This window comes from Helicoverpa zea, chromosome 18 (assembly GCF_022581195.2).
Source record: "Helicoverpa zea isolate HzStark_Cry1AcR chromosome 18, ilHelZeax1.1, whole genome shotgun sequence".
NCBI lineage: Eukaryota > Metazoa > Arthropoda > Insecta > Lepidoptera > Noctuidae > Helicoverpa > Helicoverpa zea.
The window spans coordinates 11,214,136-11,230,082 of record NC_061469.1 but is presented as its reverse complement, the minus strand read 5'-3'; the positions used below and the strand labels follow the sequence as shown (position 1 = coordinate 11,230,082).

At 34.1% G+C, this 15,947-nt stretch overlaps 1 protein-coding gene across 4 annotated transcripts in view; it reads right to left on the bottom strand.

The window, feature by feature from the left end:
* The window catches only part of LOC124638754 (potassium voltage-gated channel protein Shaw-like), an 84,244-nt gene that overhangs the window by 10,988 nt on the left and 57,309 nt on the right, over positions 1 to 15,947 (bottom strand). For 3 of the 4 annotated variants that reach the window (XR_006985402.1, XM_047175827.1, XM_047175829.1), the window contains exons 4-7: positions 9,435 to 9,585; positions 8,010 to 8,061; positions 7,145 to 7,355; positions 1,709 to 1,826 (exon numbers count right to left, since the gene is read on the bottom strand). Coding sequence is in view for 3 of the 4 variants with exons in the window: in XM_047175827.1 (XP_047031783.1) it covers positions 1,709 to 1,826; positions 7,145 to 7,355; positions 8,010 to 8,037 (357 nt within the window). In the remaining variant the exon portion in view is untranslated. The remainder of the gene's footprint in view (positions 1 to 1,708; positions 1,827 to 7,144; positions 7,356 to 8,009; positions 8,062 to 9,434; positions 9,586 to 15,947) is intronic. The other variant, XM_047175828.1, reaches the window with a different exon arrangement.

Below are 15,947 nucleotides of genomic sequence, written 5' to 3'. Positions count from 1 at the left end.
GTGTGCTGTGTATAGTATGGTTATTGCATTTTGGTACTTAGTGAGTATCATAATAAGGTTGAATTTTGAATGTGATGTATCTGCAAATGTTGGTGCAATCTGTTTTACAGGAAAGTGTACAAAATCAAGGTTTTTAAAAATTATTCGAATCTATAAAGCAGTGATTTCATTACATAATGCCTGTTTATTTTGAAGATTTCTAGTAATCGGTTTATTTCAAAGACTTTTAGTTTTCACTCGGCTCTACGTTATTCAAATAACCAATCACATAAAATAAAGGTTTAATAACATTTAATCTTCATTAGAAGTGAAGAAAACTATCTACATCTTTCTTACGATATTTTTTGAATCGAAAACCTACTTCTTTTTCTAACCGGCTAAAAATCACAATTAAAATTATCTCCGAAAATAACATTTAACCACTGAAATCAGACGCTTTTATGCCTCGCTTATGAGCAGTAGTATTTTGTTCGAACTATCGTGAAATTACCAATAGTCAACACTGAAGTGGTAAAGTTATTTAACTAGAACTATAAACAAATGTTGCCAATGCATCATCATTATTTGAAGAAAGGTATTCTTCAAGCATCTTACACAGAAAGAAGTATTCTACGAAACTTTTCAAGACTTCAACAGCATGTTTTCCTATCCTAGCTGCTCAAACTGTAAGTTATTCGCTCCAGTTTGTATGTACGGACATGTCGCGAAATCTGAGCAAACGAGGAAACTTTCCGTATGTAGTTCATATCAAAACATGTGACGACAAACTATGATAGGAGTTAAAGAAGATTTAGATGAGAAATTGATGCTTGGTAATTTTTATATTACCAAGCATCAATTTCTCTTAGATTTTTTAGGACCAAGAGGAGATTTAGATTTTTTAGGACCAAGAATGATAAAAAGATAATCGGTGAAAGATTTTTTAAATGGCATCCAGGCCTTGTCTTGGTAACTCTCATCTCTAAGAAGATCAGCTATGTGGTTGATCTGTAGAGCACATACGGAGGCACATTCTGTAGAGCACGGAAATTCAGTTTGATTGGCAAAGAAGCTTTATTTACACGCTTAGGCTACAATAATTAAGATTTTACATGAAACATCAATAATAATAAGAATGAGTTTATGATTGGTAAAAACTACAGCTAAAGAAAGTCATGTGAAAACATTGGAGAAGTCTTAAAACTTAATAAAATTATATAAATTGGTCTAATAGAAATGGATCTAATAAAACCCTTGAAAGATCGTGATTGTTTCCAAAGTCATCTATAAATGAAGATTAGCTCTTAATTTTACTTGGAATATTAGTTTGAGCTTTTTCTAGGATTTCCATTGAGATCTAGTTAGCATATTCATGAATTAAAATTACATTGACTAGGGAGTTTTTTGAAAAGCTTAAAGTTCGGCTTTTAAGCGTTTTTAAATATTCCGGGATAAAAACACCTAAAATGTTAGGAAAGATATGTTGCGTTACTTTCGCGAGACAATAAATCGAGGCTCTGAACAAGGATATTTGTCCTACTTTCATACATTTTTGGAGCTGGTAACACTCCTATCATGATCTTTAGTCGTAGAAAAATGTTTATTGACAAAAAAAGTAACCATACATTGTGATAGTTGACGTTGAGCCACAAACTAAGCCCAGCTTGAATCTTGTGCCTCATTGCTATACTAAAAGCCCTTGAAACTTCTTCAAGAGTGTACTCCTCACCTGGGTGTATGTCATCCAGCAGCAGGGTTCCACCTGGTTGGCGTCCAGACCCCAGAACTCCAGCTCCTCCTCGAACAGCGGTCCGCACACGTCCGTAGGGTAATGGAGCTTGCCGGTTCTGCAACAAGGAGATTGCTAGACTGATGGAATCACAAAAACATACAGACTGCTTAAGAAGAAATGGTAACTGGCCATTTCTAGGCCAGAGAACGCGCGAGATACGCTCTTTGTACAGTCTGTACTATAATTATTATACCGCACACAAGTGTAAAATATAGCCTATAGACTTCCACATAAGGGTATCTGGATCAAATCGGACCAGGACTCCTGAGATAAGCGCTCTCTAGATTTGTTACTCTTTAGCTTTATAATATTAGCATAGCATATAACAAAATATACATAGACGAAATAGCTAAAGCCACAGGCTTTTTCCTCCAAAATATATCTCCAGCCATCCGTTATTTTTACACTCCTAGATCAACAGGCATATAAATACAAGCGAGGCAGAAAATAACCAGCCATTTGGTTAAAGACGGCAAACATACGGACTGACGGAAAAATGTTATTCCACTAGCACAATTACGAGGGTATCCGATTTCCATAGATTTCAATAACAAAAGGATTGTTCGTAAAAGGTTATGTACAGTCAACTTCAGGTCAGTGGTAACAGTTTTATGGGAAAATCGTACTTATTACTATTGAGTTAAGGTGCATGACAGTTACCACTGATATGCAGTCTACTGTACATAATGTTCCTTTTTGGGTGATGGATGAATATTTTGTACTATTTAATTTGGATGGGATAATCCGATTCGTGGAATGTTGTTTTGTGTAGAAAGGAATATATTTTTATGCGTGGCTGTTATCCGAGATACTGGCTCACTGGTTCCCGTATTCGGGTAAAGTTTTTTTGATGCATAAGCTTTATTACTGCGAATTTTTATTTAAATCTGCATTGTATTTTTGTGTGAAAAAGTAATAAAAATGCACATGTAGAAACCTCTACGGTTTTATTTTAGTGTGATGAGATACGAAATGTGATGGCCAGGTCTAGTTAATTTTGAATTTACCTGTTCTGAGCTATAAAATATACATTTGCTCAATCATAGTAACACACACTTACACTGGTTTATTGCTGAAATTATATTTACAAGTCAACATAAAAAGGGCAATCTCACGATAAGTTGGGCAATTTATAAAGGGAACAAATATAATGACCACCATAAAATGCTTTGATACCCTTAGTTTTGTAACCAGAAATATCTACTGAACACCAGAAAAATAAAGTCTAAAAATGTAATAGTACCAGCTATTTTAGTCACGACTTCACTTTAAATTGTATTCGACCACCAAATTTAGTAAATGATCACCAACTCTTGACGACCAAATTAATGTATTATTTTTGCCTAAATAAGTCACTGTGATTGCCATAAAATGTAGGCTTATTACCAAATAAAGTATTATGATGCTATATTAAGTTATGTGTCCGGCTTGCAATGCATGCGTGAGTGTAAGTGACAGGGGAAAATGGAAGAAAATGACATATTGCGCCGACCCCAAGTAAAATTGGGAACAGGGCAGGAGAAAGAAGAAGAAGAATGTGTTTCTCAATACACTCCCTCGAAAACACACTCTTATCGCACTGTTTAGAGGCATGCAATAGACAATTTTCCACCCTAGTGCAGGAAAAGGGTCCCCATAATGTTATAAAATTTATTGTATCAGGCCGAACTTATTTTTTTGGAGTCAGTTTACTTAAACAGGATAGCAAGATGTAAAAACTTTGATTATCATTTTATATTAAAACGCTGGTATAATTTTGATGATCATTTACTACTTTTGGTGATCATTTACTACTTTTGGGATAACAATGATTTATTTGGACTCATTTTGCTTAAATAGGATAGCAGAATTTAAAAACTTTGGTTATAATCTTACTTTAAAATGGTGGTCTAATTTTGGTGATCATTTACTATTTTTGGCTTACGCATGATTTATTTTGGAGTAATTTCACTTAAATAGGATAGCAAAGTGTTAAAACTTTGGTTATAGTTTTACATTAAAATGCGAGTTTCATTTTGGTGATCATTTACTATTTTTGTCTGCTATTTGTTACTATATCTGGTGATCAGTTAAACATAAGCCATTTATAAATCCACTTACAAAAAAAAACATGATTCTGAAAATAGAATTTCAAATATGAATCCATCAAACATTCAATAAAAAATATATGCGCATTACCTTCAAGTATTTACAGCCAATCACGTCAAAGAGACGATAAAATATAATGTTACTACGAAAAGTAATCACAGTTCAATATTTCAATTCTTCCCTTTGATACAAGCTACATGGAAGCTTCGGTTTTATATTTATTCCTTCAGTTACAGTAACGAGTTTCGCCAATAAATTTTCTTATAAAACCACCCTTTTACGCGATAAAATATTCCTGAAAGTATTCTTATGTAATGTCGAGTATATGTATAATATACTCTGTATATAGTTAGATTCGAACGTTCGAGTTTGGGCGCACCAATTATTTTTACGCTCTTTTCACTTTAGAGATTTGTAAATAGACCAGAGATTTGAATTCGAGTGATTTAAATGTAAATTGAATTTAGAATAATAAAAGAATTCCAATTTCTAATTCTGAAATCCATTTTTAACTCATTTGTTGAAACAGCCATTAAAAAATGAAGAATATGAGTTAAAAAAAAAATTAGTATAGTGAGCTTTAAAATTGGAATATTGAAATTCAATAACTTCAGAATAACAATTGATTATTCTGAACTACGAACAAATGTTTCAATAGTCCATTAAAATTGATTGGACTCCCACAAATTGCATTAGAACTAGCAATATTTAGAGCTGAATCAACATAGAAAATTGGATTTAAATTCTAACTTCACGCTTGACTGTTAGTGTTAGTTCAGAACTGTAGTTCTGACATGCTGTCTGTTTGTTCACTGAACGTAGATTCCATTTCCTGCTGTCCAGATGAACTTAAATGATATTTTGCTTCGTGACTCGGCTCATACTTATGATTTCTAAGAGGGTGCACTTGAGGTACTTGGTGAAGTTGCATTTTTGAGCTTGTGCTGATGGGAATAAAGTTCAAATCAAATTGTGATTGTGTATTATCAGCGAAAACTTCAGTGTGCTATTTTTTCATAATGATGTGTAGTATTTAGGCTCAATCAATTTTATTTGCAGACTTGATAAGACAATTTAAATTAATTTTACGAACTTCTGATATTGGTTAGCAAATTTTTTGCGTAATTTTCAAGAGTTTATTTAAATGATAGGATTAAAATTCAGTTTTATTTCTTCCAAACCAGATTTCTTTAAGGTTTCCAAATTCCAAAAATAAACAAGGTACTCCAGTATATATTTACAGCTGAAATTAATTTCATTGATAAAGACCGAAGTTTGGGGAACTTTGAGAAATTCCTGATTATTTTGGGGACAAACCCTTTACTAAGGCTTAGATTGATTAATGTAAGTTTATGTTTAGTTCCCATTGATTTATGTCCATGGAGTTATGGTATTTAAGCTCCTTATGGTAATAGGTGGTACTAAATCAGAAACGTAGGCAAAATATTAGTTCCTAGATTGTCAAAAATCTTTTTTTCTTTAACTTTGCCCAATTTTTAACCGACTTCCCAAAAAGGAGGTTTTTTGTATTTTTTATGGTTATCGGAATTAAATAATCATTAAACTTACCAAATCGTATATTACAAAACTCAATATCACACCATATTTCAAAAAAGTCTTATCAAGAACTTTACTAACAAAATGTCGGCCATTTTCTTTTTCACTAACATAACCACAACCATCCTTGTAGCCTCTACGAAATGTGTTACGGAAAAATTCATATATCATGCCTTTGGTACCGCTGCGAATGTTCGCTAAACCGCAGGTTTCCCAAAATTCTGTGGTCACTGTCCTCGTCCCCTGTGGCTTTCAGGAATATTTTGGACCTTAGACCCAAGGTTAGGTTTACCGCAACCAATGTGTAGTCTCAAAAACTAGTAGAAACAGAATATAGAAGATTTTTCGGATATGCAGTATACATTTTGGGGAGTTTAGAATATTGTGGAGAAAAATTCAGATACGGATCATAATAATATTTCCGATAAATTATAACTCTAATGGAAATTGGAGACACATGAAAAAATACGTGTGGCACTCGGGGACTGCCGCGGTAAAGCTATTGCATAGCATTCTGTATCAACTTATGCAATTATAATTCTGATGCAATCACCCAAAATAGTAGTTAGATCACAATTTTACATTTAAATTCAAATGACCTATTTAAATAGCTAATCAATCCGAAGAAATCCCCTTATATTTTCTAGTAGATAATACAAACACCTAGCTCGCAATTTGCCGAAACACTGTCGACATCTAAATATAGAGCTGCGAGAATGTCAGACATTTATACAAAACATCTCTTTTGTTCTGAAATGTCAATGCTATGAAACGATTGTATATATCACGCCCAGAAATCTTATAGCCTACCCTCCACCTAAAATAAAATAGGGATAATAAGTATTGTCACAGCTTTTTGGGTCGAAAAAGACGTAATTTTTTGTTTCTTTTGGAAAATTATAGGTCACGTTTCTTTTTGTATAATATTCTGTATTAGGCTTATTATGGTTTAATTAAAGAAACTGAGCTACGTATAATGTTTAAAGCGTATTTTCATTAGAATAAGAACTTTTGGACTTTGTATTTTTTTTTTAGTTTGATGCACTTATTCTTTTTCTTACATTCTCAAAAACACACATTTAATATCACACACAACACACATTATTAAACACACATTTATTATAAAGCTGAAGAGTTTTTTTAGTTCGAATGCCTTAATTTTAGGAACAACTATGTTTATTATGTATAGTCCAATTTGAAGACATATAAGGTGCTTTAATATTACCTGCCAGGACTTGAATGGGGGGTAGTATTGCGTTTATAGATTACAGTAGTGAAGCGTTCCCCGGAACAGTCAATTCAATTTCAGACATTAAACAAGTTAAATTAACATTAGCTCTACTATGCATAACGTGGTTCACAAATTACGCGCGTAGTGTCGCTTTGTCAATGAAAGCAACTGCTATCTCTTTCTATCTGTTCTGCAAGAGTGGCAACGCGCAACTCTACTGGATGGTTTTAAACTAATAAATTAAGTCAAATTTATACGTATTTTTTTTTGTATGAAAAAAAATATGACAAATACCTAATCAATTATTTATCTTTACTATTGTTATCTATAAACGCAATACTACTCCCCATTCAAGTCCTGACAGGTAATATTAAAGCACCTTATATAGTAACAGTTGTAACGAGGAAAACTGTAATCTGCTTTCATCTAAATGCGCGTAGTAGTTCTCAGGGGACGCGGTTGCTACTGACTTTTAACAGGAGAAGAAAATCACTTACCTGTAATAGTTCAAAACCTGCGCGAAGACTCCAGGATGCCTATCGAAGAAGTACTCGTTGAGCACGGGGTCGTAGTTGGCGAGCGCCTCCGTCAGGCGCGACAGCCGCGTCGCCGGAATCTTCTTCAGCGTCGCCTTGTACGTCTCGTGGCGAATCCCTCCCACGTTGAGGACCACGCGGTTCTCCGCGTCCATGTTTAGGAGATTCATTTCTGGTGGAGAATTTAGTGGTTAGTAGGGTTTTTTAGGTGAAGTTGAGAGTATCAGAAACATGACATGGTAAGGATAGAGATTTTTTGAAGTTTGATGACAAAAGTGGGTGGCCCAGTTTGGGTGCCAGTTTTGTGAAGAGTCTCCAAAAGGTCCTGCCTGTTCACAGCATGGATGTTTTTGGGAAAGTGAAACTTAATTGAGCATAGTTTATATTTTATGCAATCATATTGTTCAACTTCACATAGCTGTGCCATTTTAGTTACTCGCTAGAATTCCAAAAATAGCTGCAACAATATTTTCGCTACGATTTCATTCGATTTCATTTTTCGTTTTTTGTACCGAGAACAATTTTCAAAAGTACTAGAATTTATTAGTAGAAATATATTAGTAAGCATTTATCACTTTTACTGACAACATTGATTGTTACAATGACAACAATAATAGGTATTATCGATTTAGTCAGACATCAATTTTAATTGTACTTTCTTTGAACAAAAGTTGCTGCATATGACGAAGCAAAGCAGCTTACAAGAAAAAATTGGATCAGAGAACTGGCCTTTTATAGGCCAATATTTGCCCAAATATTTAACACAAAATACAACACAGATTGTAGCTATAAAGCAACAATAAATCCACAAAGCGTTCTTCCTTACTATTACTTGGCACCCGATGGATCCACATTGTGGAAACGATATATTATATCTCCTGAAAATAAATAAATAATAGCTCTAATTGACCAGATAACTGAATAGGAAAATAATATTTTTACTGCCGAAATAATCTGTATCGCCTTTTGGCTTTCGTCCATACTCAATTATGTGGAAAAATCATTCGTCTTATTTTCTTTGAGCAAGAAAATCTTGGGGAAATCTGTTTATGTGGCTGATGTGCCAATAATAGTTTTGTTAGGAAAAAATATTGCTGGCTAACAATATGTTTTTTCTCTCATTTTCGTTGAGGCTTCGGTTTCGGTTTCATAAAGGACGATTAAGGGTTTTTGTAGCCAGAACTATGTTTGATAAAAAGGATATTTGCTGCGCTGGAGATTTTTTCTCTCTTCGCGTGGAAAAGCTAGCCTTTATTGATGAAAAGTTTTATTTTTGTAACGGCAACAGCTGTTATTGTTATAGTTCCTTGTCATTTTTCTTCTCACGTTGTTATACTGCAGAGATTTTTTTACCCTCCTTGTTTTGAGTACTCTACATTGTTTTAAAGAATAAAGGGCTAATCTATATTTTAGTTTTTTGTACAACTTACAACACATAAAATGTTTTTGATCCTTTTCTCATTAACAGTTTTCTTTTTTATCGGTTTTACAGATTCCTCAACTGTGTAATCAAATCAAATCAATCAAATCAATTTATTTATTCATATACATTTTGGGTATTAAAGATGTTCACAATTTTAATAAAACTAGGTCCACCAAAATCTGCCTCAGAAGGCGTATGAATGTAATATCAGTATGTCATACTTACATTAATTTTCATGTATCAACAAAATCAAATAAAATGCATTTTTAACAAACAAAATTATTAACAATGTCAAAGTTACGATAGAAAAATAAAAATATTCACATCACATAACTAGAAATTTAAAACATAAGAATACTAGGAGAACAGTGCGTATGTCAAGGTGTTTCTAAGTTATTGTCATTTAAAAGATCATTAACGGTGTAGTAACATTGTTTGACCAAGAGGGCTCTAAGTGCTCGTTTAAATGTGGTCAAGTCATATTCTTTTATGTTTTGTGGTAATTTATTATATATTTTTGGGGCCATGCAGAGCAAACTTTTGGTCATTAGGGTTGTTTTAGCACTATGTAGACACAGCCTATTGTCATTGCGCCTGTTGCGCTTTATTACATCACACATGCGTTGAAATAAGTGAGGAGTGTAAGAGCTTCTTAGTCTTGCGTTATATATTTTGGTTATGTTATATCTACTCTATACATTTAACCGACGATTTGAAAGTGAATGGATGCAGGGTGCCCAAAACCGGGGCTGGCGCTCACTAGGGGAGGGAAGGTAGGCCTACCTTCAGCTGTGGAGGCTATAGGCTGACACGATGATGTATACTCACTGGCGACAAATCCTCCCCTCTGGTCTCGTGTACAGAACAGTCAGTATGGGCTATGGTGACCGACTCTGTCCTCTCCTCGACATCACCTCTATGTAGTCGTCTTCTAGCTCGCTAAATATCCCCGGCGGCGGCATCTCGCGGTGAGGGAATCCTGAGGACAAATATATAGTGTTAAAAGATGAAATATACAGGTTCTTTTTGTTTTCCGAGCTTTCCCACTCTCGTGGCTCTGCCCATTTTGTCTCTATGCCACTCAATCTTTTTCCACCAATCAGGATTGTAGGTGTCCAGGGCATTCCACCATTATTTATCCTACTTATATTATAAATGTGAAAGTTTGTGAGAATGTATGGATGTATGTTTGTTATTCAATCACGCAAAAACGGCTCAACCGATTTGATTGAAATTTGGTATGTAGATAGGTGATACCCTGGATTACCACATAGGCTACTTTTTATCAATACACCACGCGGGCGAAGCCGCTGGCGGAAGCTAGTACAGCATAAATAACTTAAATGTATGAGTATTATATCCAACTAAAACCTATTCTTAACTTATAGCATAAAAATCAAGCATGAAATAAAATGTCAAATCCTTATTATACCCTAACATTTATTTATATAAATAATTTTCAATTTTCGAATGGAAACGTGTTTTGGCAATTAGATAAACGCAATACGCAGCCGCAAAATCAAACCTCAAATATATTATCTACCTTCCTACTATCTATCTACCAAAAGCTTTCCCACACATACGCCTAAAAATAACTTAGAAACACAAGTGTTTCCACGTATGCTACAAAAATTGTGAAATACATTTTCCCGTAACAAAATTGTATTAAGCCATCCAACTCCAAAAAAAAGGCTTACAAAAAAAAAAAAACATTTGAAAACACTTGAAATAATTCCATTAGATAACAACAGCAGACGAGTTGATTACAATTTTACATTAGAGCTGTTACAAAGAGTATCGTATTCGACGAAACTCGACCCTGAAGCGACCCCGTTACACAGGTCGATTTTATTTCAGTGGTATTGATTATACAGTATGTAGGCTGTGGGCGGCTTGTTCAAGTTTTTCGGCTACTTTTTGAAGGACGGTGGGCTAGGAATTGTTGAATTGAAGAGCATAGAAGTGGAAAATGTTTATTGAAGAATTGCGCAAGTTACTACCATTAGAGAAATATACAGTTCTACTAACGATGGCATCGATTGTATATAAGGACAATGAAGAATTTTGTAGACAAAGAGAATATTACTTAACATCTTTTTAATATGTAATTTTAGAATATTTATGAAATTGAAACTTCCTGTAAAAATCTGATTTTAGTAACATTTTAGACCACACGTTGTATTGTATCATGGACAGGCAGACATACACGTATTGTGAAAAGACTACCCTTAAATTAACCAAGCAAAAATTACGAGTACCCTTCAAACTTTTACGAGATCCAAAATACGGGTACAGATAAATTAGCAGGGCTCTAGAGATCCGAGGTCTATTCACCACCAAAACCCAGATGATTTTTGAACCCCCTCGTGTTTCGCAAAAAATACAAAAGAACCGGGTTTTTTATACCCAAGGACAGTTTGATTAAGTTAGTTTGACAAGTGGGCCGGTCCCAAAGACCCTAAGATTACTCGCTGATAGGGTTAACGTTTTCAATTATAACTTGTTTAATCGTTTTGTTAGGGGAGTTTGATTGTTTTTTTTATTTGGTAAAACCGAAGTCTAGAGAAAATTGGTAGTTATTTGGGGGTGGAATTAGAAAATTTAAGAATTGAGTTGTGATAATTTGTTTGCGTGTCAAGGCCTAATTTTCTTCAAATTAGCTTTTTTTAGGATCTTTTATAGTTTTATACATTTTCCATTAGCTGTAGTTATTCCCTTCTTCGAAGTTCTAAGTAAGTATCTCCCTCGAAGTAGGCCGATTTACCTATTTCAATTTCAATTACTTATTTAAAAGCAGATGTAACTTTCTATAATAGTCAAAATTCAATAAGAAAAAAATCTATGCTGTAACAGAATATTACAAAGAAAAGACCTATTTTTCTTCAAAAGCTTTATCTACATAAATCAGTCAAACTCACTCAATCCTTAATCACTTGGGACCACAAAATCCCTATTAGCACCTTATTAAAATCCTCTGAAATAAGCCATCAGTCCCCTCAACTTCAGTGTCAGGGCTCGTCAATAAGGACCCTCGACTGTCGATAAGAGATCGGATAATGAAAAGCTGTTTTATAAACCCGATGCCTTTGATAACTTGCGTCAGGTAGAAAGAATGAAGGTTAGATAGAAAGTGAGAAAGTTGGTTCCGTATTTCGTATATTGGTAGGAGTTTTTTTTATGATTGCATAAATGATAGTCGATATTAAAGCGGCAATGAACTTGCGAATAATTTTAAAGCTGCTTCGTTGATACTATATCTGGCCATATTTCATTATTTTGGTTTACGTGAGTACTATCTCTACTAATAATTGGAAGCTGAAGAGTTTGTTTTGCTTTTAATAATGAGCTTGGTTTTCTGAAAGACCCTAGATCAAAGTACTTGATCAATAGACACCTACTTAAAATACCACGAACGTACTCGAAAAAAAGTTTCACCAAGCCGACTGATCGACAGCAAAGTGATTCTAAAAAGGGTTCAGTTTTTCCTTTTGAAGTGTGGAACCCAAAAAAAGTAATTTTCTCGGAAGCTTTAGAAAGCAACGAGCCGGCAACAAAGTTGGTTGAGTTCCACCTGGCTAAATACTGGTCGGATTCCATGTGTGTGTATAAGCTCTATATGTGTTTGCTCATGTGTGTGTTTAAGTATATCCTTGTTGAATACATATATTTATTTTTTTTAGGTTCTGTGTGTAAAACCGTGTTTAAAAGGATTTGTGATTTGGTGATGAATTTGCAAAGGTACACTACATTTTGATTATAATATTTATGAAGGTATAAAAAATAGGAAAATAACAGCTGGTTAAGCTAGGGCTTCATAAAATTGCAGTAACTTAAAATTATTAATATAGGTATTCGTGAAGGCTTTCCCCTAAAAGTTCGGAATGATATAAAAATATTCAACTGTATTTACAAACAAACGCTCAAAATGTATGCCCTTCTTAGAATCAGCAAAACAATATTACTCGAAGCATGCTCGATTAAACATATATACGTTCCCGATGTTGAAAAAGAGAAATTACGTATTACCGACGTTAAAAAAGAGAGTGTATCCTTTATTTTTTGGCATTTTTTTGATGCGTGATGACGTCACAGGAAATGCCAAGCGTGTTCACTCGTTGGAATTTTCAGACGAAGGGTGGAAAGTAATATGTTTGTCGAAAATGCGAATCGTTTTATTAACCAACAGTTCAAAAAAGTTTACGTCTATTTCAAGGGTTGATTGTTTGATGTAATGATTATATTTTGTTGCTTAAATAGTTTATTTATTTGATTTTAAAAATACATATTTGTGGGTTTACTACCATTACATAGGTATAAGTATTTTTTTAGAAAGTGCAAGACAAAACAAACTTCGAAAAACTCGAAATACACCCCAAATCCATTGCAACCAGTCGAACAAACCCACAAACTTTAACATTCACTAACCAGCTATCAAATGTAAATTAGTCAGAAAAAAAGGACACAGCATTAGCCGTTCTGATTGATAGACAGGCCCCAAGTTTGAGCCAATAATGAATTTAGCTATCATTAATCATTCATCTGAAAGCCTTGACAGGAAAAAACTGTTTAACGACAGGATCGGGTGTCGATATGGTAATTTCAAGATTTGATTTGTGGTAATAATTTACGAAGCAATCAATTTTTTATTCGATAATTTCGACCATCCATTTTGTGGTTTTTCACGTATTTATAGCGATGTAAAAGCTGTGATGTGGTCGGGTTGTATGACGTCAAAGTGATTCGGATTACAGAGTAAATATGTATGTAATGACCACAGTAAATGATGGTACTTTTTGTTGCGGTCAGCCAATGGATGGGTGAAGAATGAGGTAGGTATTATTAAATTTTTTGAAACGAAAATACACGAAATTGGAGGTCATACTCAACACAAAACCAAAGTTATCATTTCACAACATATTTTTCAAAGTACTAAATAATAAAAAACAAAGGCTTGCCCCTAATTTAAGGTTCACTGTACCCACAAGAAGCTTCGTAATACTTTTTCCAGGTCAATGATAATAGACACAAAAATTAAGGTCATAAGTTGGAGGGGCGAAAAAATACTGTTACTTAGCAACGCGGTTTTGTAATGGACATAGGTAGCTATTATGTACTATATGTCTCCCGTAGTTTAACTGTTTTCTCTGGAAGCTACTTGCCTACAAACAGGATAAAAGAAGACTGTGATACTATAAAATAACATAGCTTTTAATCTATATAAATAAAAATGAATTGTTGTTCGTTAGTCTGATTAAAACTCGAGAACGGCTGGGCCGATTGAGCTGATTTTGGTTTTAAAATGTTTGTAGACGTCCAGGGAAGGTTTAACAGATACGAAGTTCGCGGGGTCAGCTAGTTTGTAAAATAATTTTCAAAATTGGTTTAGTAGATCCAAGAAGTGCAGAAAGTGTTATAACAAAAGTAAGAAAGTTTTATGTTGGCGTCGGCTTTCTGACTAACCATTCTGCATATAACAACCTCCACTACCCAGTCACCCGGGCAATCAAGTACCCTTTGGTTGGTAAGACTGGAAACTTTCAGGCTTCTAACTACCCGCAATGGCTGCCGAAGACTTTCAAATGTCAGCCGTGGCCCAGTGACATGCCTTCCTAAACCCGTGCAACTTGTCAAATCTAAGTGACCTCAGATGACCCCAGGTGACCCCACTCAATTATGAGGGTCTTACTTAGTTATTTATTTTTCCCAATATGCGCATAATTTAATGTCACTCAGAGATGAGAGAGAGTTTCGAAGTGGTACCGCGGTTGGTACTTACAATTTGTTAATATTTTAAATGAATATTATTATTCGTTTGTAAAGATGGATAAGGACGTTTTTCCCAGTTCAAAAATACCTTCTAATTTCTAAATGTACTGGTTATTAAAAAGGTAATGTACTCATGATTTATTGGTATTTTTTTTCCTTCTCGAGTGAGCTGCAGGGTTATTTCAACGACTGCTACTGAGCAGCATTCACGAGTTTGGCTTTATATGCCTACCACACGGGGGTGTAGGTAACACCGCCAACTTCCAGTCTCTGGGCTGCTTTGTGAAAGTTTTTAAAATCCAAAAAGTAATTTTAGCCCAACCCAGGAATTAAACAGGATCCCATGCATAGCACTGCGCCAAACGGGGCAGTAAATAAAAGGAACCATAATATTCTTCACATTTGTATTGAACACTCAGTTACAAGTCAAAATACAGCATAAAACTCAATAATATCTATGTTTTTAGTAAACTATCTACCTCATAGAAAAAATAGATTGGCATGAACATAGATGGTTTACTTACAAAAAATATAAAATAAATTCTAGAGCCCATGTTATCATAAGCAAAATAGCAATGTACATTTTTTGGCATTTTGTAGCTCACCAAAGAATGTTTTGTATGAAAAATATCTACGAAAAAGATATTTGTACCAGACCCCAAAGAAATTGAGACTATGAAATATTCATGAGCAAAACCTATTATATTTATTCAATACTGTGGAATCCAATGCAATGAATAATTGTATGAGACATGCGGTATTTTATTCACGTTTTATTTAAATGTAAACTAGTTACTGTGTGTGGTTTTGGTCACCTTCAAGCATCATGATAATTTAACTACATCATTAGTAGTCAGAAATGTTTGCAATAAATAAATAGACAAAAAGGTGTTTTTATTTTACCGAAATATACGATACAGAAAGTAATATAAATACGATTGCCAATTATCACGACCAATTTAATTAAAATTTCTACCCACATTGTACGAGACATTTTCAAGCTTATTAACAAGAGTGAAAAAAACACATTTTCCATTCGAAACCTATTATAATATTTGGTCTTTGTTAAAAAAGTTCATTGTACTCAGCATTACAGAATTTTGCCCTACTTTTCTCCCCTTGAGAAATGTGATGCGCGCCCTTTTTCACAAAATTACCTACTTACTTGTTGGTTGTATGAAATTATTTTATTTAATGATCACTGAAAATGTTCAAGAAAATATGTATATTTTTAGAAAGTGTACCTCCTGTTTTTCGTATTTGTTTGAAGCAAAGTAATTTCTTTTAAGCTAAGTTGAATTTCCAAATTCTTTTTGGTTGCATTTTCAGTTCACAGAATAGTTTTCGGATCATTTTAACCGACATCCTATCGCGCATCCGACCGCGTATTAAATATTTTTCATTTAAATTGTTTCTTTTTATAGTTCGGCCATTCAGAGAATGCGTTCCTGACACGTCGCGATTGAACTGACGACGTAACTACATTCATTGATTATTGATATAATAATGTTGTTTTAATGCTCCTCAATTGTTAAAACGGTAAACAACCAGCAAAAATATTTTTATCGTAACTGC